This window comes from Arachis ipaensis, chromosome B8 (assembly GCF_059453495.1).
Source record: "Arachis ipaensis isolate K30076 ecotype BB chromosome B8, ASM5945349v1, whole genome shotgun sequence".
Lineage (NCBI taxonomy): Eukaryota > Viridiplantae > Streptophyta > Magnoliopsida > Fabales > Fabaceae > Arachis > Arachis ipaensis.
The window spans coordinates 42,186,468-42,201,486 of record NC_142443.1 but is presented as its reverse complement, the minus strand read 5'-3'; the positions used below and the strand labels follow the sequence as shown (position 1 = coordinate 42,201,486).

General features: G+C 32.9%; 2 protein-coding genes and 1 pseudogene across 2 annotated transcripts; 2 read left to right on the top strand and 1 right to left on the bottom strand.

Annotated features, from left to right (window-relative positions):
* The first annotated feature begins 1,386 nt into the window (after positions 1–1,386).
* Positions 1,387–2,028, top strand: LOC107610992 (uncharacterized; annotated as a pseudogene).
* Positions 2,029–7,077: 5,049 nt separating this feature from the next.
* Positions 7,078–12,133, top strand: LOC107613048 (mitogen-activated protein kinase 19). Its single transcript, XM_016314882.3, has 10 exons — positions 7,078–7,500; positions 8,010–8,418; positions 8,538–8,665; positions 8,774–8,833; positions 10,032–10,181; positions 10,293–10,448; positions 10,595–10,806; positions 10,911–11,012; positions 11,158–11,327; positions 11,532–12,133. The coding sequence occupies exons 1-10, from the start codon at positions 7,477–7,479 to the stop codon at positions 11,921–11,923; spliced, it is 1,803 nt and encodes a 600-aa protein (XP_016170368.1). The 5' UTR covers positions 7,078–7,476; the 3' UTR covers positions 11,924–12,133.
* Positions 12,134–12,370: 237 nt separating this feature from the next.
* On the bottom strand, positions 12,371–14,828 carry LOC107610993 (uncharacterized). Its single transcript, XM_088495551.1, has 5 exons — positions 14,579–14,828; positions 14,105–14,119; positions 13,440–14,029; positions 12,613–13,128; positions 12,371–12,523 (listed from the first exon to the last, which is right to left on the bottom strand). The coding sequence occupies exons 1-5, from the start codon at positions 14,826–14,828 to the stop codon at positions 12,371–12,373; spliced, it is 1,524 nt and encodes a 507-aa protein (XP_088351677.1).
* Positions 14,829–15,019: the final 191 nt, after the last annotated feature.

Here is a 15,019-nt window from a genome sequence, read left to right as displayed (position 1 = left end):
TCCATCAAGTGACTTGTCGAGCTTGCAAACATAAGACTTATCGTGATGAATAAACCTTGATGACCAAGACATATACACTACTCCATTTAAGTCACCATTAAAAAATGTATTGTGAAAATTAAATTGACAAATTTGTCATTTAAAACTAAGAGCAATAGTTAACACAATTGAAATTGTTGTTGGTTTAATTATAGGTGTAAAAACTTTATCAAAATCAACTCCTTCAATCTGATGATTATCTTTTACAACTAAAAGTGTTTTATTTTTCATTATCTTACTATTGGGATGCCTTTTTATAGCAAAAATCCATTTATAACCAATTACTTTTGCATTAGAATCTGTAGGAACAAGAGACCATGTGTTTATTTTTTTCAGTGCTTCTAATTCTTCAAGCATTACATTCTTCTAATGAGAACATGTTATAGCTTTAGCTACATTAGTAGGGACAATATTTGTTAAATCTTCTGAATCAGTAATGACAGCAGTAAAAGTCTTTGGTTTAACAATTTTATTTTTAAACTTTGTTATCATAGGGTGAGAATTTGAGGATACAATAATAGGAGGAGAGTTTTCAAACTAAATAACAATATCATTAATTAGAATACTAGAGGGATCTATTATTTTATGTAATTTTGCAGGATTAAGTTTAGATGTTGGTATAGGTGTTGAAAATTTTGTAAAATGAGGTTGAGAGTGATGTTAGTGAGATGATATATTAGAGAAAGTGTGATGTTAAGGTGAGGACTATGGATCAAAATTGTTATGAGTGAAATTTTGAGAATATGTATTAGATGGAATTGATTTAGATAGAGCAGAGATAACAATAGTAAAAGAAGGTGAGAGGTGAAAAGTTATAGTTAAAATATTTAAAAAGGTATGGGGTAGGTCTTGTTTGGAATGAATAGGATTAGATGAAGGAAATAATTTATGGATAATGTTACGGTGCTGAAATTAATATTCTTCAACAGGTACTGAAATGAGCTAACCACGCTATATGATAAACGCGTGTTGCTGTTGGTGTGACAGGAAAAGTCAGGAAGTAAGTAGAAGTAATAGAGTACAGTAATTGGTCAAGTAATTGGTCAAGATGGTGTTGGGTAATTAAACCAGAAAAATTGTCTAAATTAAGATAACTATAGCCTGTTAATTTTTATTAGGGTTAAGTATGATTTGGGTCCCTAACGTAGAGGCCGAAAATTTATTTCGTCCTCGACCTTTTTTTCGCTACAAAATGGTCCCGAAAGTTTCAATTTGTTTTAAAATCGTCCTTTTTATCAAATTTTTAATTTTTATTCCAAATATACCCCTAATTAAAAAAAAAACCTCACCTCATCACTTCTCTCTCCTTGTTTCTCTCTCGTTCTAGCTGCTTCTTCTGCAGAAAAAATGGCGTTAACTTCTAGAAAATCAAGAGCACCAGTGTTCCGATCTCTCTCACCATCTCCTATATTCTGCAACAATTCCCACTCTCCATCACCTTCTTATTCTTCCTCTGGATTGCTTCCTCCAGTTCCAGTTTCACCTCTCGCTCCACCACCTTCTTTCACACATGCCAACTTATGCAGTCCCTCCTCCGCGCCGGCCTCGTCCGTTCGGTTCTCCCTTGACCAGTCGATTTCAACAAACCGTTCTATTTCAGTGGCGCCTCGAACCGGTGCTCTGACGACCGTAAAGAGGCAGGGCCAGCAGAAGCGGACCTGCATGTGTTCTCCCACTACGCACCCTGGCTCCTTCCGGTGCAGCCTCCACAAAGGATTCTCCGCCTCATCGCATGCCGCGGCGGCACCGTACTCGCCGAACTGTCTCAACGTGCGTAGATTTGCCATGACGAACTCGCTCGTTAGGATTCGAGGCGTGGAAGGAGATCTCGTCCGGTCGCTGGATTTCGCTGCTGCTCCTCTGAGCTCGGCGGAGGTGCTCGATGACAGTGGATTTTGGTTCAAGGCAAGAACAGGGGATGGCTGTGATGGCGGTTTTGGGTGGTTCGCCGGCTTCTGCTTCTGCTTCCATTCTGTTGTTGATTTCTGATTATTGTTGCTTTTGGTCGCTTCTGCTTCTAATTAGTTATATTGTTTCATTGTCGTTGTTGTTCTGTTCCTGCTTCTAATTCTGCTTGATTACATTGTTGATTCATTGTTGTTGTTGTTCTGCTCCTGCTTCTATTTCTGCTCATGTTTCTGCTTGATTACATTGTTGATTCATTGTTGTTATTACTTCTGGTTCTACTCCTGCTTGTGCTTCTGTTTGTACTTGATTTTAGGGTAGAAGGAGAAAAGGCATTTTGGTCCAAAAGACGGTTTTAAAATTAAGTTAAACCTTCGGGACCATTTTATAACGAAAAAAAGACCAAAAACAAAATAAATTTTCGACCTCTACGTTAGAGACTAAAATCATACTTAACTCTACTTTTTATTACAATTGGGTTGTTCCTTGTTTTGTTACAGTTGAATTTTTTTGATAAATAAGTAGATTAGATTGATTGAGGTGATTGGACTTACATTGTATGGAAATGATCCAATATTTTAAAAATAAAAATTTTAATACTAATTCATTAACTAATACTCCTACATAAATTAACTTAGTTCATAAATTCAAGAGAAAAAAACTTACTTCATAAATTCTTATTTAATAATACATGGTTGAATTATTATCAAATAAATTAAATATTTTATTTTTTGAAATATCAACTAAAATAATATATTCACATAGAATTCTTAATTTTTTAAAAAATATAAAATATTTTTCCATTATTTTAAGTCAATTACTCTCCAACACACATTGAATCAACTTGTAAACAATGATTTAATACAGTTAATTAAATAGTAACATTCTCACTCATTTAAAGAAATATAATCTCATTTATTTTATTTTTAAATTACAAAATTAAATTTTTTACAATATTTATTTTCAAATCATTTAATTTATACTTCATTTTTTCCAATTTTAAATTAATATTCATTAATTTTAAAAATGATAAAGTAACTTTTTTTCAAAAACCAAATATACATCACTAATAATATAAACACATTGTATGACTATGTTTATTTTCATATTGCGTACTTACTGCATATTACTAGTAATTTATACTGAAGAAAGACTTGAAAGCTTATCCTTTGATGTGCAAATAAGTGTAATAGATAGATACAAGTGTATCTAGTGAATGCATCCACATCATGAAAAGATGTTAGAGGAATAGGTCCCCAAATATCAGAATATTCCATTTCTAAAGGGGAATGAAAATTAAAATTATCAGAATTAAAGGAAAGTAAATGCATCTTTGCTTGTTTACAAAATTCACAAACTGCATATTGTATTTTATTTGATTGAATAGCAATATTACTCTTTCTCATGACATCAATTATAATTTTGGAGGCACTATGACCTAATCTTTTGTACCATAAGATGTAAGCATATAAATTTACAACATAAACAATAGGTAAAACAGAATTAAAATTAGAATCAGAATTAGAAAGACTAGATGATAAAATTTCAGTGTCATACATGAATTTTGGAACAGATTAAATGATGGCAATATTATAGGATTTATAAATCCCTTTCTTAGGAATTTCTTGGAATATAATTTCCTTGATGTCTTGAGATTTAACCTAACAAACATGAAAATGAAATTCAAACAAATTATTATGAGTGGCAAATCTATGAATACTAACAAGATTTTGCAAAATATCTAGAACAAGTAGCAATTTATCAAGCAAGTGTAATTTTCACTTTCTCTAATACTGTAGAACAATACAATAATGGTAAAATATTGAGGACTTAGAGGTTTGATTATTTGTAAATTTACAAATGATTTTATAAGTATTTTCTGAGCTCAAGAGTTTTATTAAATTATAAATTATAAAAGTCTACTTGAATTTTTGTTTGTAAGAGTTTAATTTATAGTTAATCACTGTTTTTAAAATAGGGCAATGACTATGAAAACGAGATGAATAGTAGGAGAAAAGAAATGATAGTTTCAATTCAATAGTTGATGAAGATAAGAGTGGAGTTGCCTTGATGGATCATTAGAATCGGATGAGTATATCTAAGTATTTTCTTGAAATTATTATATACCATTTTCTTTTTATGAGTGGGACTTTGTTACTCTCTCATAGGAAATCATGAAGGAATATGCTTTTCATCTCCATAAACAAAATACTTTTTTGAATTATAAAAAATAACCTTTTTTTTTTATTGTTCCAACTTGGTAATTTTCTAACACGAAAATATGCATTTATTTTTACAGTGAAATGTCTCACTAAAACAAAAATTATATTATATATCAAAGTAGTTGTTTCTTTATTTTTTATTTTAATTTTTTTTTTTTGGATTCTGGATCAAAGTGGTTGATTTAAGATTTAAGAACAAAAATATCTACACAACTTTGTGTATGGCTCAATTAAATTACAAAATATATTTGACTCAAATATTTATTATTATCACTTTAATGCACCAAATTATCAAAAACCTACTCTTAATTAATTCTTAAGTAGGATTCTAAAAACTAAATTAGTCATCAAACTGTTTTAGTTATTTATTCACAATTTTATAAGTTCAACTTTTTTTTTTTACTAAAGATATGAGACTCGAATCCGCAACCTCTTAATTATTGAGTATGTAGAGACTATGGCAGTTGAGCTATTACTCATTGGCAGTTCAACTATTATTTAACCAAAATAATTAAATTATATTAAATTTATATATAAAATTATAAACAAATACATTTAAATATAAAAATATTCTAATATAAATCCTAAAAATACATGAATTTAAAAATATAACACTAACTAAAGTCTCATAATCCTATATAAATAAAATTTTAAAAATTAAACTGAAAATTAAGTCGTTAAAACTACATATTCAAAAGTTTAATTAAACTATTCAATTTATTTAATTGGTAATCAACCAAATTATATTAAAATAAAATGAATAATATATACAAAGTTATTGTATTATATGATATATAGTTTGAAATAAACAAAGAACAATAAAAGTATTTATCATTTAATAATAATAATAATAATAATAATAATAATAATAATAATAATAATAATAATAATAATAATAATAATAACTAATATTTTTTTATTCTTTAAAGTTATTTTTATTCATATCTAATATATAAAGGTTCCTTAATCTTGATGTTTAAATTAATATTTTTTATTTTGCCTTAAAAATATAAGTGATAAAATGTTTTTTTTTTTGGTATAAGTGAGTGATAAAATTTAAAAAAAAAAATCTAAATGGTTTTGACAATTATTTCGAAAGACAATGAAACCTTTAACAAAAAAAATTTATTTTTTTTGGCTCTTGAACTTTATTTATGTGAGACTGGTTAGTTCTTTTATCAATATTTTCTCTCTGTATACTAACAGAATAAGCCTACATAGCATGTTAAACTGTTAATTTATTCGTTAAGAGTCAACTAGGATTCATAATTTTTTTTTGTTGGGAGTTTCGTTGTCTTTTAGGGGTAATTGTTAGTTTTTTTTGTTACTTTTTTGTAAATACGTTGACTAAATTTACTGTGTAGAATCAAGAAATATTAATAATTTTTAAATTATTTTTACTTATAAAAATTAAATGGAGGATATTTTAGTAATTAACAAGTTACACAAGCATGTTTTTGAAAAAGATCATTAACAGAGGGACTAATCAGTCTCACAAAGTTAATTACCAGGGGCCGAAATGAATATTTTTTTCTTAGAGGCGTTATAGTCCTTCGAAAAAATGATCAGAAGTCGAAATTGATATTCACCCATTTAATGTAAAGAATGTAACGATAAATTTGGACCTAGTCCGATATCCAATGAATATAATAAAAAAAGTGCCCTAATACAGTAATACCAATTTAATAATTTCCTTCTTAACATTGTGTTGTCATCCTTCTCAACTATTTCCTACAACAAATTAAAAAAAGTAGAAGGATAACAATAAAAAAATAAATGATGGAAGGTGACACGCATACAAGTTAACAAAGAAGAAAAAGACGGTAATGATGGAAGGGGCGGTGAAGACAAATGACGGAAGGGGTTTCTCTGGCGAAGGGAAGGCGAGACGGTGGCGGAAGAATGTACAGTGGTTGGATGCGAGGAAGAAAATGCATGAAGGTGGAATCACTGAACCTTAGGTTTTTTGGCCTTAAGGAATTAGGCCATTAGGGTTATGGATTACTATTTTTTTTTTTGGATCCCGCTAGGGAGACAATGGATACAATGGATTATTTGTACAATGTGTATAATGGGCTATTGAGTTACAAAATGAACATCTCCCATACTATCTAGAATAACCATCCGAGTACTAGTGATAATAAACATCTTCCCAAAAACGTAAACTGATTTTGGGGTTCACCAAGACTCGAACTCTTAACCTGATGAGAAAAGGTAACACTAATGATTATATCTCTAATACTCTCTAAACTTCCATTATACACATTGTATAAATATTCCATTGGCTCCTCATACTTTCCCTTTTTTTTTGATTAATGAAAAAAACAACGTCGTTCAAATTTCAAATATGAAAATCGGCCGAATTTCGATTCGGTTCGGTTCAATTAGACGATTTTCGACCACTTCAGCGGTTTAAAAATAATTTCTAAAACAAACGATTATATCTATTGATCGAATAGTTTTTATTGTCAATTCACGGTTTAACCAATTCAATCGACCAGGTCAAATCGATTTTCATGAACTTAGTCTTAAGCCAATTAGCTTTGGTTTATTGATTAACAACTAAAATTTAATTAATGTGTTACAAAATTATATGTTAGTCATAAATTAAAATTTTTTTTATAAATGATACAAAATCTAAGTTTTGAATGTATTTATTATATATTATTAAAATAAAATATTTAAAAGTTTTTATTGATAAGAATCTTAATATATATCTTTAAATAGATGTTAGTTAAACCCTAATTACTGTTATTTATTTGATGAACTAATTAACTGAACGCAGTAGAGAGATTAGAACGGGTTTTCAATTCGTACTTTCATAGTTTGTTGGAGTTTTCTAGACATAAACGGACAAATGAATAAATAAAATAAAATATAACTATAATTATAAATAATAAATATAAATAATAAAATTATAATTAGAAAGTTTACAACTTTCACCCACCTCCCCTAACCTTCTTCGTTGTTCTCATATCTCAACTTGTCTTTCTCTCTTCTTCTTCTTCTTCTTCTTCTTCTCTCTCTCCTGAGTTCAGATCCTCTGAAGTGAAGGTTTACGCTGCATCTTCATTTCTAGGGTTTTTCATCTCCATTTGCAACCCTAATTCCAAAACCTTCGAGGATTTTGCTGCTTAATCGGTCCGTTTCTTCCAGCTGATTCGCCGCAAATTTGAGGTTTCACCTTGATCTTCGATCTGTTTCGATCCGTCGAAGCTAGTGACACTTCTTTTGTGCGGTGAAGTTTTCTTGCTGTTTCGATCTGTTTTGAAAAGGAAAAGGAAAAGGAAAAGGAAAGGAAGAACAGAAGATGCAGCAAGATCAGCTCAAGAAGGTTCTTTCTTTTCTAATTGCACGCTTTTGTCTTTTCTGTGGAAATTGTGAAGAAAATGGAAAATTGGAAACTCAGGGATATTTTATTGGTTCATTTCTGTGGAAAATTGTTCTTTTTTTTTTTTTTTTAAGTTTGGATGTTGCTGCTGGATTTTGTGCTAATTTGGTTTTGAGGATGAATTTGGAATAGCCATCGCTTTTGGATCGATTTCTTTACAGCCAAAAAAGTTTGTTCATGAATGATATTCTAGCTAGTTGTTATGGGCTCTCCGTACATTTGATTAATTTTCGGCATTTGTTAAAAACTTCTTTTGCATATTCTGGTGCTCGTTTGTCTCAAATTATTATTTTTTTCAGATTTTATGATGAAAGAGTTTGTTTTTGAAAGAATTATTGTTTACTCAATACCAAAGCTTGAAGGGATTTGGTTAACTAGTTATGTTTCTGCTTGGTTTTAAAGAATCTGTTTTTCATTTGATTATAGTTTACATCTTACATGTCAATCTGCAGGACATGAAAGAGTTGGACTTCTTCACCGACTATGGGGATGCCAACAGATACAAGATTCTTGAAGTTATAGGGAAGGGTAGCTATGGAGTTGTCTGTGCAGCAATTGACACACACACTGGGGGGAAAGTTGCAATAAAGAAGATTAATGATGTTTTTGAGCATATATCCGATGCCATTAGAATCCTGCGCGAGGTCAAGTTGCTAAGACTTTTAAGACACCCTGATATTGTTGATATTAAGCGGATCATGTTGCCACCTTCAAAGAGAGATTTTAAGGATATTTATGTGGTCTTTGAGCTCATGGAGTCTGATCTCCATCAAGTCATCAAAGCTAATGATGACTTGACCCGCGAACACCATCAGTTTTTTCTTTATCAGATGCTACGTGCTTTGAAGTATATGCATACAGGTATCTGCTCATCTATCTTTTCTCTCACATTTTTGCCTTTGTTTCTATTTCTGTCACTGTTATATTGTCTTGAAATATGAAGCTAAATTGTTTTTGAATGATCTTATGTATGATTACAGCAAATGTGTATCACAGAGACCTTAAGCCCAAGAACATACTGGCTAATGCAAACTGCAAGCTCAAAATTTGTGATTTTGGACTTGCCAGAGTTGCATTCAATGATGAACCAACTGCAATATTTTGGACGGTAATGAGGGTTTATTTAAGTTGAATTTAAGATAGATATGGCCATTTTTATATGTTCAGTTATTTCCATGAGGTCTCCATCTCTCATATTTCCTTTTGGTGATTGCAGGATTATGTTGCTACTAGATGGTACAGAGCCCCTGAGCTGTGTGGATCGTTCTCATCTAAGGTATAATTTTGCTAAACTTTGTTGTTTAAGTCTTCTGTGGCGTAACTATGTGGTCATCCATGCTTTATTTATAACAGAAACTTTATTGACATTATTGACTATTGTAGTTTCTAGACACATTTTTGAATTAATAAAGCTTAACTGTCTTGGTTGAGCTAGTTTGTCTTTCTGACGCTTTATCTAATGTTCTTACGATAGTGCCCCTCAATTATCTTAAATTTAATGTTTCCTAGAACCTTTATTAGAAACTTGACATTAGCATGTCCTTCTGGTGCCAACACTTCGACTAGCACACTGAACTATATGAATATGTTGATTTGACTTAGTTTTGATAATATCCAAGTATTTTATCACTAGTGAACTATTGGCAAAAGCTGCTAGAATGTTTAACCGAAGTACAATCATCTGGTTCCTTGATCTTATAATCTCTTAAATTGTTTTATTTCTTGGATCTTGGCTTTTTACAATTTCTTATGCTTGCTTCATTCCCAAATTACTGTCATCATGTGATGCCAATCTTTTCTGCATCACTTATACATCAGTATACATTTAATTTGGTCACTGAATTAGCAGTTATTGCTATGGGTAGATAGCTAATAGCAATAAAGACTCAAGGTTTTCCCCTGTAAATTCTGATCTGATGTATAAAAATTGACTTGTGTTATAACTTATAAGTAAAAGCCATGGGTATTAAGTCATGGAGTAACAACTTCATGTTTAATGTTTAGTAGTTGTGTAATTGTTGATGAACTGGCATTTAGTGAAATCCTGCCGTAGAAAACTCTTAGGACATGAGTTGGCAGTCATATGCAGGAAACTGTACTTTCTCGAACAGGCTGAATGGTATGAAATTTCATATGATTATCATTATCTTCTTCTGTTCATCATTATCGTAACACTATGTAACGAGGTTAACATGCTTGACCCAAAAAGGAGAAATTGAAACACTGGTTTGCTTACATGACTTGCAATGTTGTGCTTATTGTTGTATGAAATGCTTTGTGTGTTTTATAGTAAACAGTAATGCCTAGATTATAAAAATTCTTGTTCAGGGAGGACTATTGATCTCTCCTGGAAGTTGAATTATCTGTCCTTCAGGTAACTGTGTCGGTTTGTCTGTTCCCCTGAAATGGTTTGGTTGGAATGTGTAATTGTCCTACTACTTTAATATTCTGATTTTGTTTGCATTTGTGTGCAGTATACACCAGCGATTGATATATGGGGCATAGGATGCATTTTTGCTGAGGTGCTAACAGGAAAACCGTTGTTCCCTGGCAAAAGTGTTGTGCATCAATTAGATTTGATTACTGATCTTCTTGGGACACCATCACCCGAAGTTATTGCAGGAGTATGGATCACACTTACGTTTATGTTTCATTTTCACTTTATCTTATTCTTATGTGATTTAGTGAAGTGTATTTTAAGTATTTGGCAATTAACCTTATTCTAACTATTGCAGGTTCGAAATGAGAAGGCCAGGAAGTACCTCACAGAAATGCGGAAGAAACCTCCTGTGCCATTTGAAAAGAAATTTCCAAATGCTGATCCATTGGCACTTCGCCTACTGCAAAGGCTTTTAGCATTTGATCCAAAGGAGCGGCCAACTGCCCAAGAGGTGATTTTCTTATCTACTATGGCATATATTATGTGTCCCATTATGGAATATCAAATTGAGTTAATTTTATGTTCTTTGCATAAAAAATTATCTTTCTTTTGCTCAATATAAACCTGAAAGAAATTATCTACTTGTTTGGTTGATAGGCACTAGCTGATCCTTTCTTCAAGGGTTTGGCCAAAGTTGAGAGAGAGCCTTCATGTCAGCCAATTTCAAAATTGGAATTTGAGTTTGAGAGGAGAAGATTGAATAGGGAGGATGTTAGAGAACTACTGTATCGAGAGATTCTGGAGTATCATCCTCAGCTTCTCAAAGATTACATGAATGGAATGGAAGGGACAAATTTCGTCTATCCTAGGTTAATTTAACGGCCATAGCTTTTTACTTGCAGATGTAATAGATGCAGGTGTAGTGTATGTTTATACTTAATGCATTTTATTGATGCACATATGTTCCTTGCAGTGCCATAGATCATTTGAGGAAGCAATTTGCTTATCTTGAGGAAAACCATGGTAAAAGTGGCCCTGTGATTCCTCCGGAGAGGAAGCATGCTTCCCTTCCAAGGTAAGATTATCACATACTAACCCTGAAAGTCTTTGTCGTTTTAGACATTGTATTTAGTTTCTGGTTCTTGCTCACGTGTTGAGTTTGGTAGCATGTTTTATTTCTCATGGATATGTTATCTAATTATGCAACTTCATTTTTAAAGGTCCACGGTACATTCTAGTACATTTACTCCCAGTGCCCAGCCATCATTCCCTCCGAATGAGAACAAGCAAATTGCAGAAGATGCATCTAAGATTTCGAGAGCTGCTGGAGAATCTAATTCAACCAGTCATATAATAAGGCCTTCAAGACCTCCACCAAAGGTGCCAACAGGTATAAGCTGTATATAAAATGGTGCTTACCTTAATTATATTTTGTAAGTGGATTAATGCATAAGTTCGGAAAGTATAGAGAAAATAAAAAAAAGCAGGAAATATGTGTGTGTAGCTCAGCAAAGCACTTCAATAATCCCTTGTGACTTGGTTTTATGAAACTGAATCTGAACTAAAGTGTCTTGGTTTTCTTTCTTTGCCACAGCAAAACCGGGTAGAGCTGTAGGGACGACGGTTTCATACTATGATAGTGGGAGAAACATGAAAGACAATTATGACCCAAAGATGTTCTACCGAAATACTCTTCCTCAAGCAGTCTCTCCACACTTTTTCCAAAGGATGTGCCCTACAAACCCCAAAACACCATCGGAGGCATACAAGGATGTTTCACAAGGCAAACACCAACTTCCATCCCAGCAGGGTAATGTGCCAGCGAGACTGGCTATAGATCTTAATACCAACCCATACTACCAGCACGGGAAGAGTGATCATGTCTCTGCCATTGATGCTAAGTTGATTCAAGCACAATCTCAGTTTGGTGCAGTTGGTGCTGCTGCAGTAGCCGTGGCTGCACACAGGCACTCGGGGTGCTTTTAGTGTTTGATTATCATAGGTTGTTAGGAGGTATTGAGTTAGAGACATGTTATATGCTCTGTGCTCTATGCTATGCCTGGAGTTGGAGGGTTAGGAAGTTGCTTAATTTTTAGTCTGGTTTAGGTATGGTTTTTCACTTCTTTCAGAGTACCATCTATGTAATTATATATGTACATCATTTAATTGATCAATAAAATGATAATTGTTTTTCCATCTTGATGCAAAGATTATCTCCCTATTTTTGGGAAAAAAAATATCTATCCAAGCTCTGAAGTTATAAAAAGAACTAGGAATTTAATATGAATTCTACTTTCTTTTATCTATAAACTTTGCCAACAGGGCCAAGATAAAATACTGAGCTAAAATAATGAACATAATATAAGTTAATTCAAAATCTGAGGAGTTATCTTTTAATTACCAACATGGCATAGTAAAAGATGAAAAAGGATTCTAGAACCATCCATAAGGAGAACTTGTGACTGGAAGAATAATATCGAAGTTGCTAACTGTCCATTCTGCTACATGGCCAACATCACTTACATATATTTCAGTCCCTATGTTAATTGATGTCCATGTTCTCTTCACAGGTTTGGTTCCAGGATCCTGCATTAAATATGTAAATAAATCATTGCCAAGATTCAGAAATTCCCTCACATTCAAGTAGAATATGCCACTGATTTTAGTTAACTTGCCTGATAAAAATAGAGTGATTGAGAGAGCCTTCCAACGTCAAGGACCCAAGTTCTTGGATCACCAACCCACCCTTCCCCTTTCTTCGTCGGATACCCGTAGTCGCCCCAAACTGGATGGGGCAGAATCTGGAGAATCTCTTGAGGCTGCGGGTTGCTATACGGATCAGAGGTCTTCACTGGTTCCTCCAAGTGCTTGGCATTGCCTGGAGCACGGTAGATATGATAAGCGTCGTAAGGGAAGTGTGTTGCATTGGTCCGGTGAACCCGGGTGCCGTTGGCAAAGGTGTGGTAAGGAGGACATTGTTCAAGCTGGCTGGGTTTACACCATGCTTCAATTTCCGGGTTTATGATCATTTCGCTATACCTGGTAACATCTGAGGTTACATCCCCATTGCATGGCTCACCATTGTTCTTCCAACAACTTCCTATGTCCATGAGGTAGAATTGGCTCTTTGGACCCCCTCCTTGCTTGATATCAAGGGTGAACTTTACCTTAAAATGAGGTGATTCTGGTACCTATGCAAACAACTATCGTTATTATTCGAGTGATAATAACACAGAATTATTTTATGTAACTTAACATCCATAATTCATATATGTAACATCTATAATTACATATTTATTACGTCTAAAATTATTCATTTGTTTCAGTAATAATTAAAGAATACAAAATAAAACAACGTCTGACTATTTTGGATTGACTTTTATTGTCTTTCGAATATTTTTACGTTATTCACACTTAGAAAACATCAGTTTAGACTTGAAAGCAATAGCCACATATCCACAGAATGAATTAATTGAATAGTTAGAGAGAAAAAAGAACATACCACTACCGACATGCCTCTTGTTTCATAATGGTATCCAGCAGAGAATCCTTTTGTAGCATCTGATCTCAAATATAGCATTAGCCATGGATACTTAGAAGATGTCTTCAACAAATTGTGAAAAACCCAGCTTCCTTCACACAATTTCTTCTCCCAAGACACAGAGTAATAAGATGTATCATTCATATGAATTGCTTCCTTGGCATCAGCATCCAAGTCCCATGATCCATAGAAACCCCCCTTCATGATCTTCTCTTCCTCACCATAACCTTTGGTATAGTTGTGGTACATTGAAGGCATGTTCATGCACCCTTTTCCAAAGCAGGGAAACTCTGGCGGTTGCGGGAATGGCTTCGACTTGAAGCCATTCTTTGGACACATGGCGGCCGTTGTGTCCAAGTTTCCGTTCTTGAGCATTATCATCCAGAACTGCCATGACCACGGAGTGTCGGGAACCTCGCATTTGCTTCCCAAGTATAGCTCCTTCCGTGCTGCATATTCATTTACACTTTGTGTCTGAAGCATATGGCGTGGATTGCTTGATAAGCCTAGTCTGTTCTGCCATTCTTCCACCTTGTGATGGTAGGTCGGCTCTGAAGAAGAAAAAAGGGATCACTAAGTCATGATATTTCTTTATACAACCATACTAGATTTACGTTAAAATCAACTACTAAAATTAGCTACTAGTATTATACAAATAAATGGTGTAGTTGATTTAGTAGCAGAATTTTAATGTGCAAAAAGTATTTTTGCTCTTTCCATAAACCTATTATTTTCGGAGATATTCAATGTACTCAAACATAATTATTATATGCTTACAGACCAAATTTAAACCTCCAACTCTTATTTAATCCAACGAATGATAACTAATTGACTAACTCAAGTTGGTTGTACACTAATAATGTATATTAATAGACTATCAATAATCATGTCATAGTCATAACATGTTTATTGAAACACCTAGTTATTAGTAAAATTTTGACTAATCTGATTTGATCTGTAAATATATGTTTAACTAGTCTTAAGTTGCTAGATTATTTTTAAGAACCCTACTAATTTATTTTAACCATTGTAAACGACTCAAAAGAGATGGTAAATCTTTTAACAAAATAAATAACTTGGTATATTGGCTGTGTGCTTACCGCGACAATGAAGGTGTTTAACATCAACGCAATCTGCCATTCTTGGGCTCCCCATATTTGGTGCTTCTTCTCCAACCTCGTTGCATTGATTCCAAGACTCAATGGCAACTCTAAGGTTATCGGTTTCCATGCCTGGATCTCCAATGGCTGATGTCTGATTATCTTTCAATAATATGAAGGCAAATAACACCCCAAAAGTTAATAATATGACAGACACATAAAGACATGTAGCACAGCAACCTTTCTCCATTGTTAACTACGGAGAAGAGTAGTGATGTACGTGTGAAGCATAATATATAATAAGTAAACTGAATGAAAATATTTTAAGTTTAAAACGAATTTGATAATATAAATCTGATTGGATGATTGTGTAAAACTATAATGATCAAAATTAAACTCTTTTAAATATTAATTTGTTTCTGAATAAATTTAATTATTCAA

Bases quoted from the DNA above. Each gene is read 5' to 3' on its own strand.
- LOC107613048 (XM_016314882.3), top strand. From the start codon at position 7,477: ATGCAGCAAGATCAGCTCAAGAAG. The intron at 8,834-10,031 runs GTATAATTTTGC...ATTTGTGTGCAG, and splicing joins GTGGATCGTTCTCATCTAAG to TATACACCAGCGATTGATAT. The intron at 10,807-10,910 runs GTTAATTTAACG...TGTTCCTTGCAG, and splicing joins ACAAATTTCGTCTATCCTAG to TGCCATAGATCATTTGAGGA.
- LOC107610993 (XM_088495551.1), bottom strand. From the start codon at position 14,828: ATGGAGAAAGGTTGCTGTGCTACATGTCTTTATGTGTCTGTCATATTA. The intron at 13,129-13,439 runs GTATGTTCTTTT...TTGTTTGCATAG, and splicing joins CAAGAGGCATGTCGGTAGTG to GTACCAGAATCACCTCATTT. The intron at 12,524-12,612 runs GCAAGTTAACTA...TATTTAATGCAG, and splicing joins AATCACTCTATTTTTATCAG to GATCCTGGAACCAAACCTGT.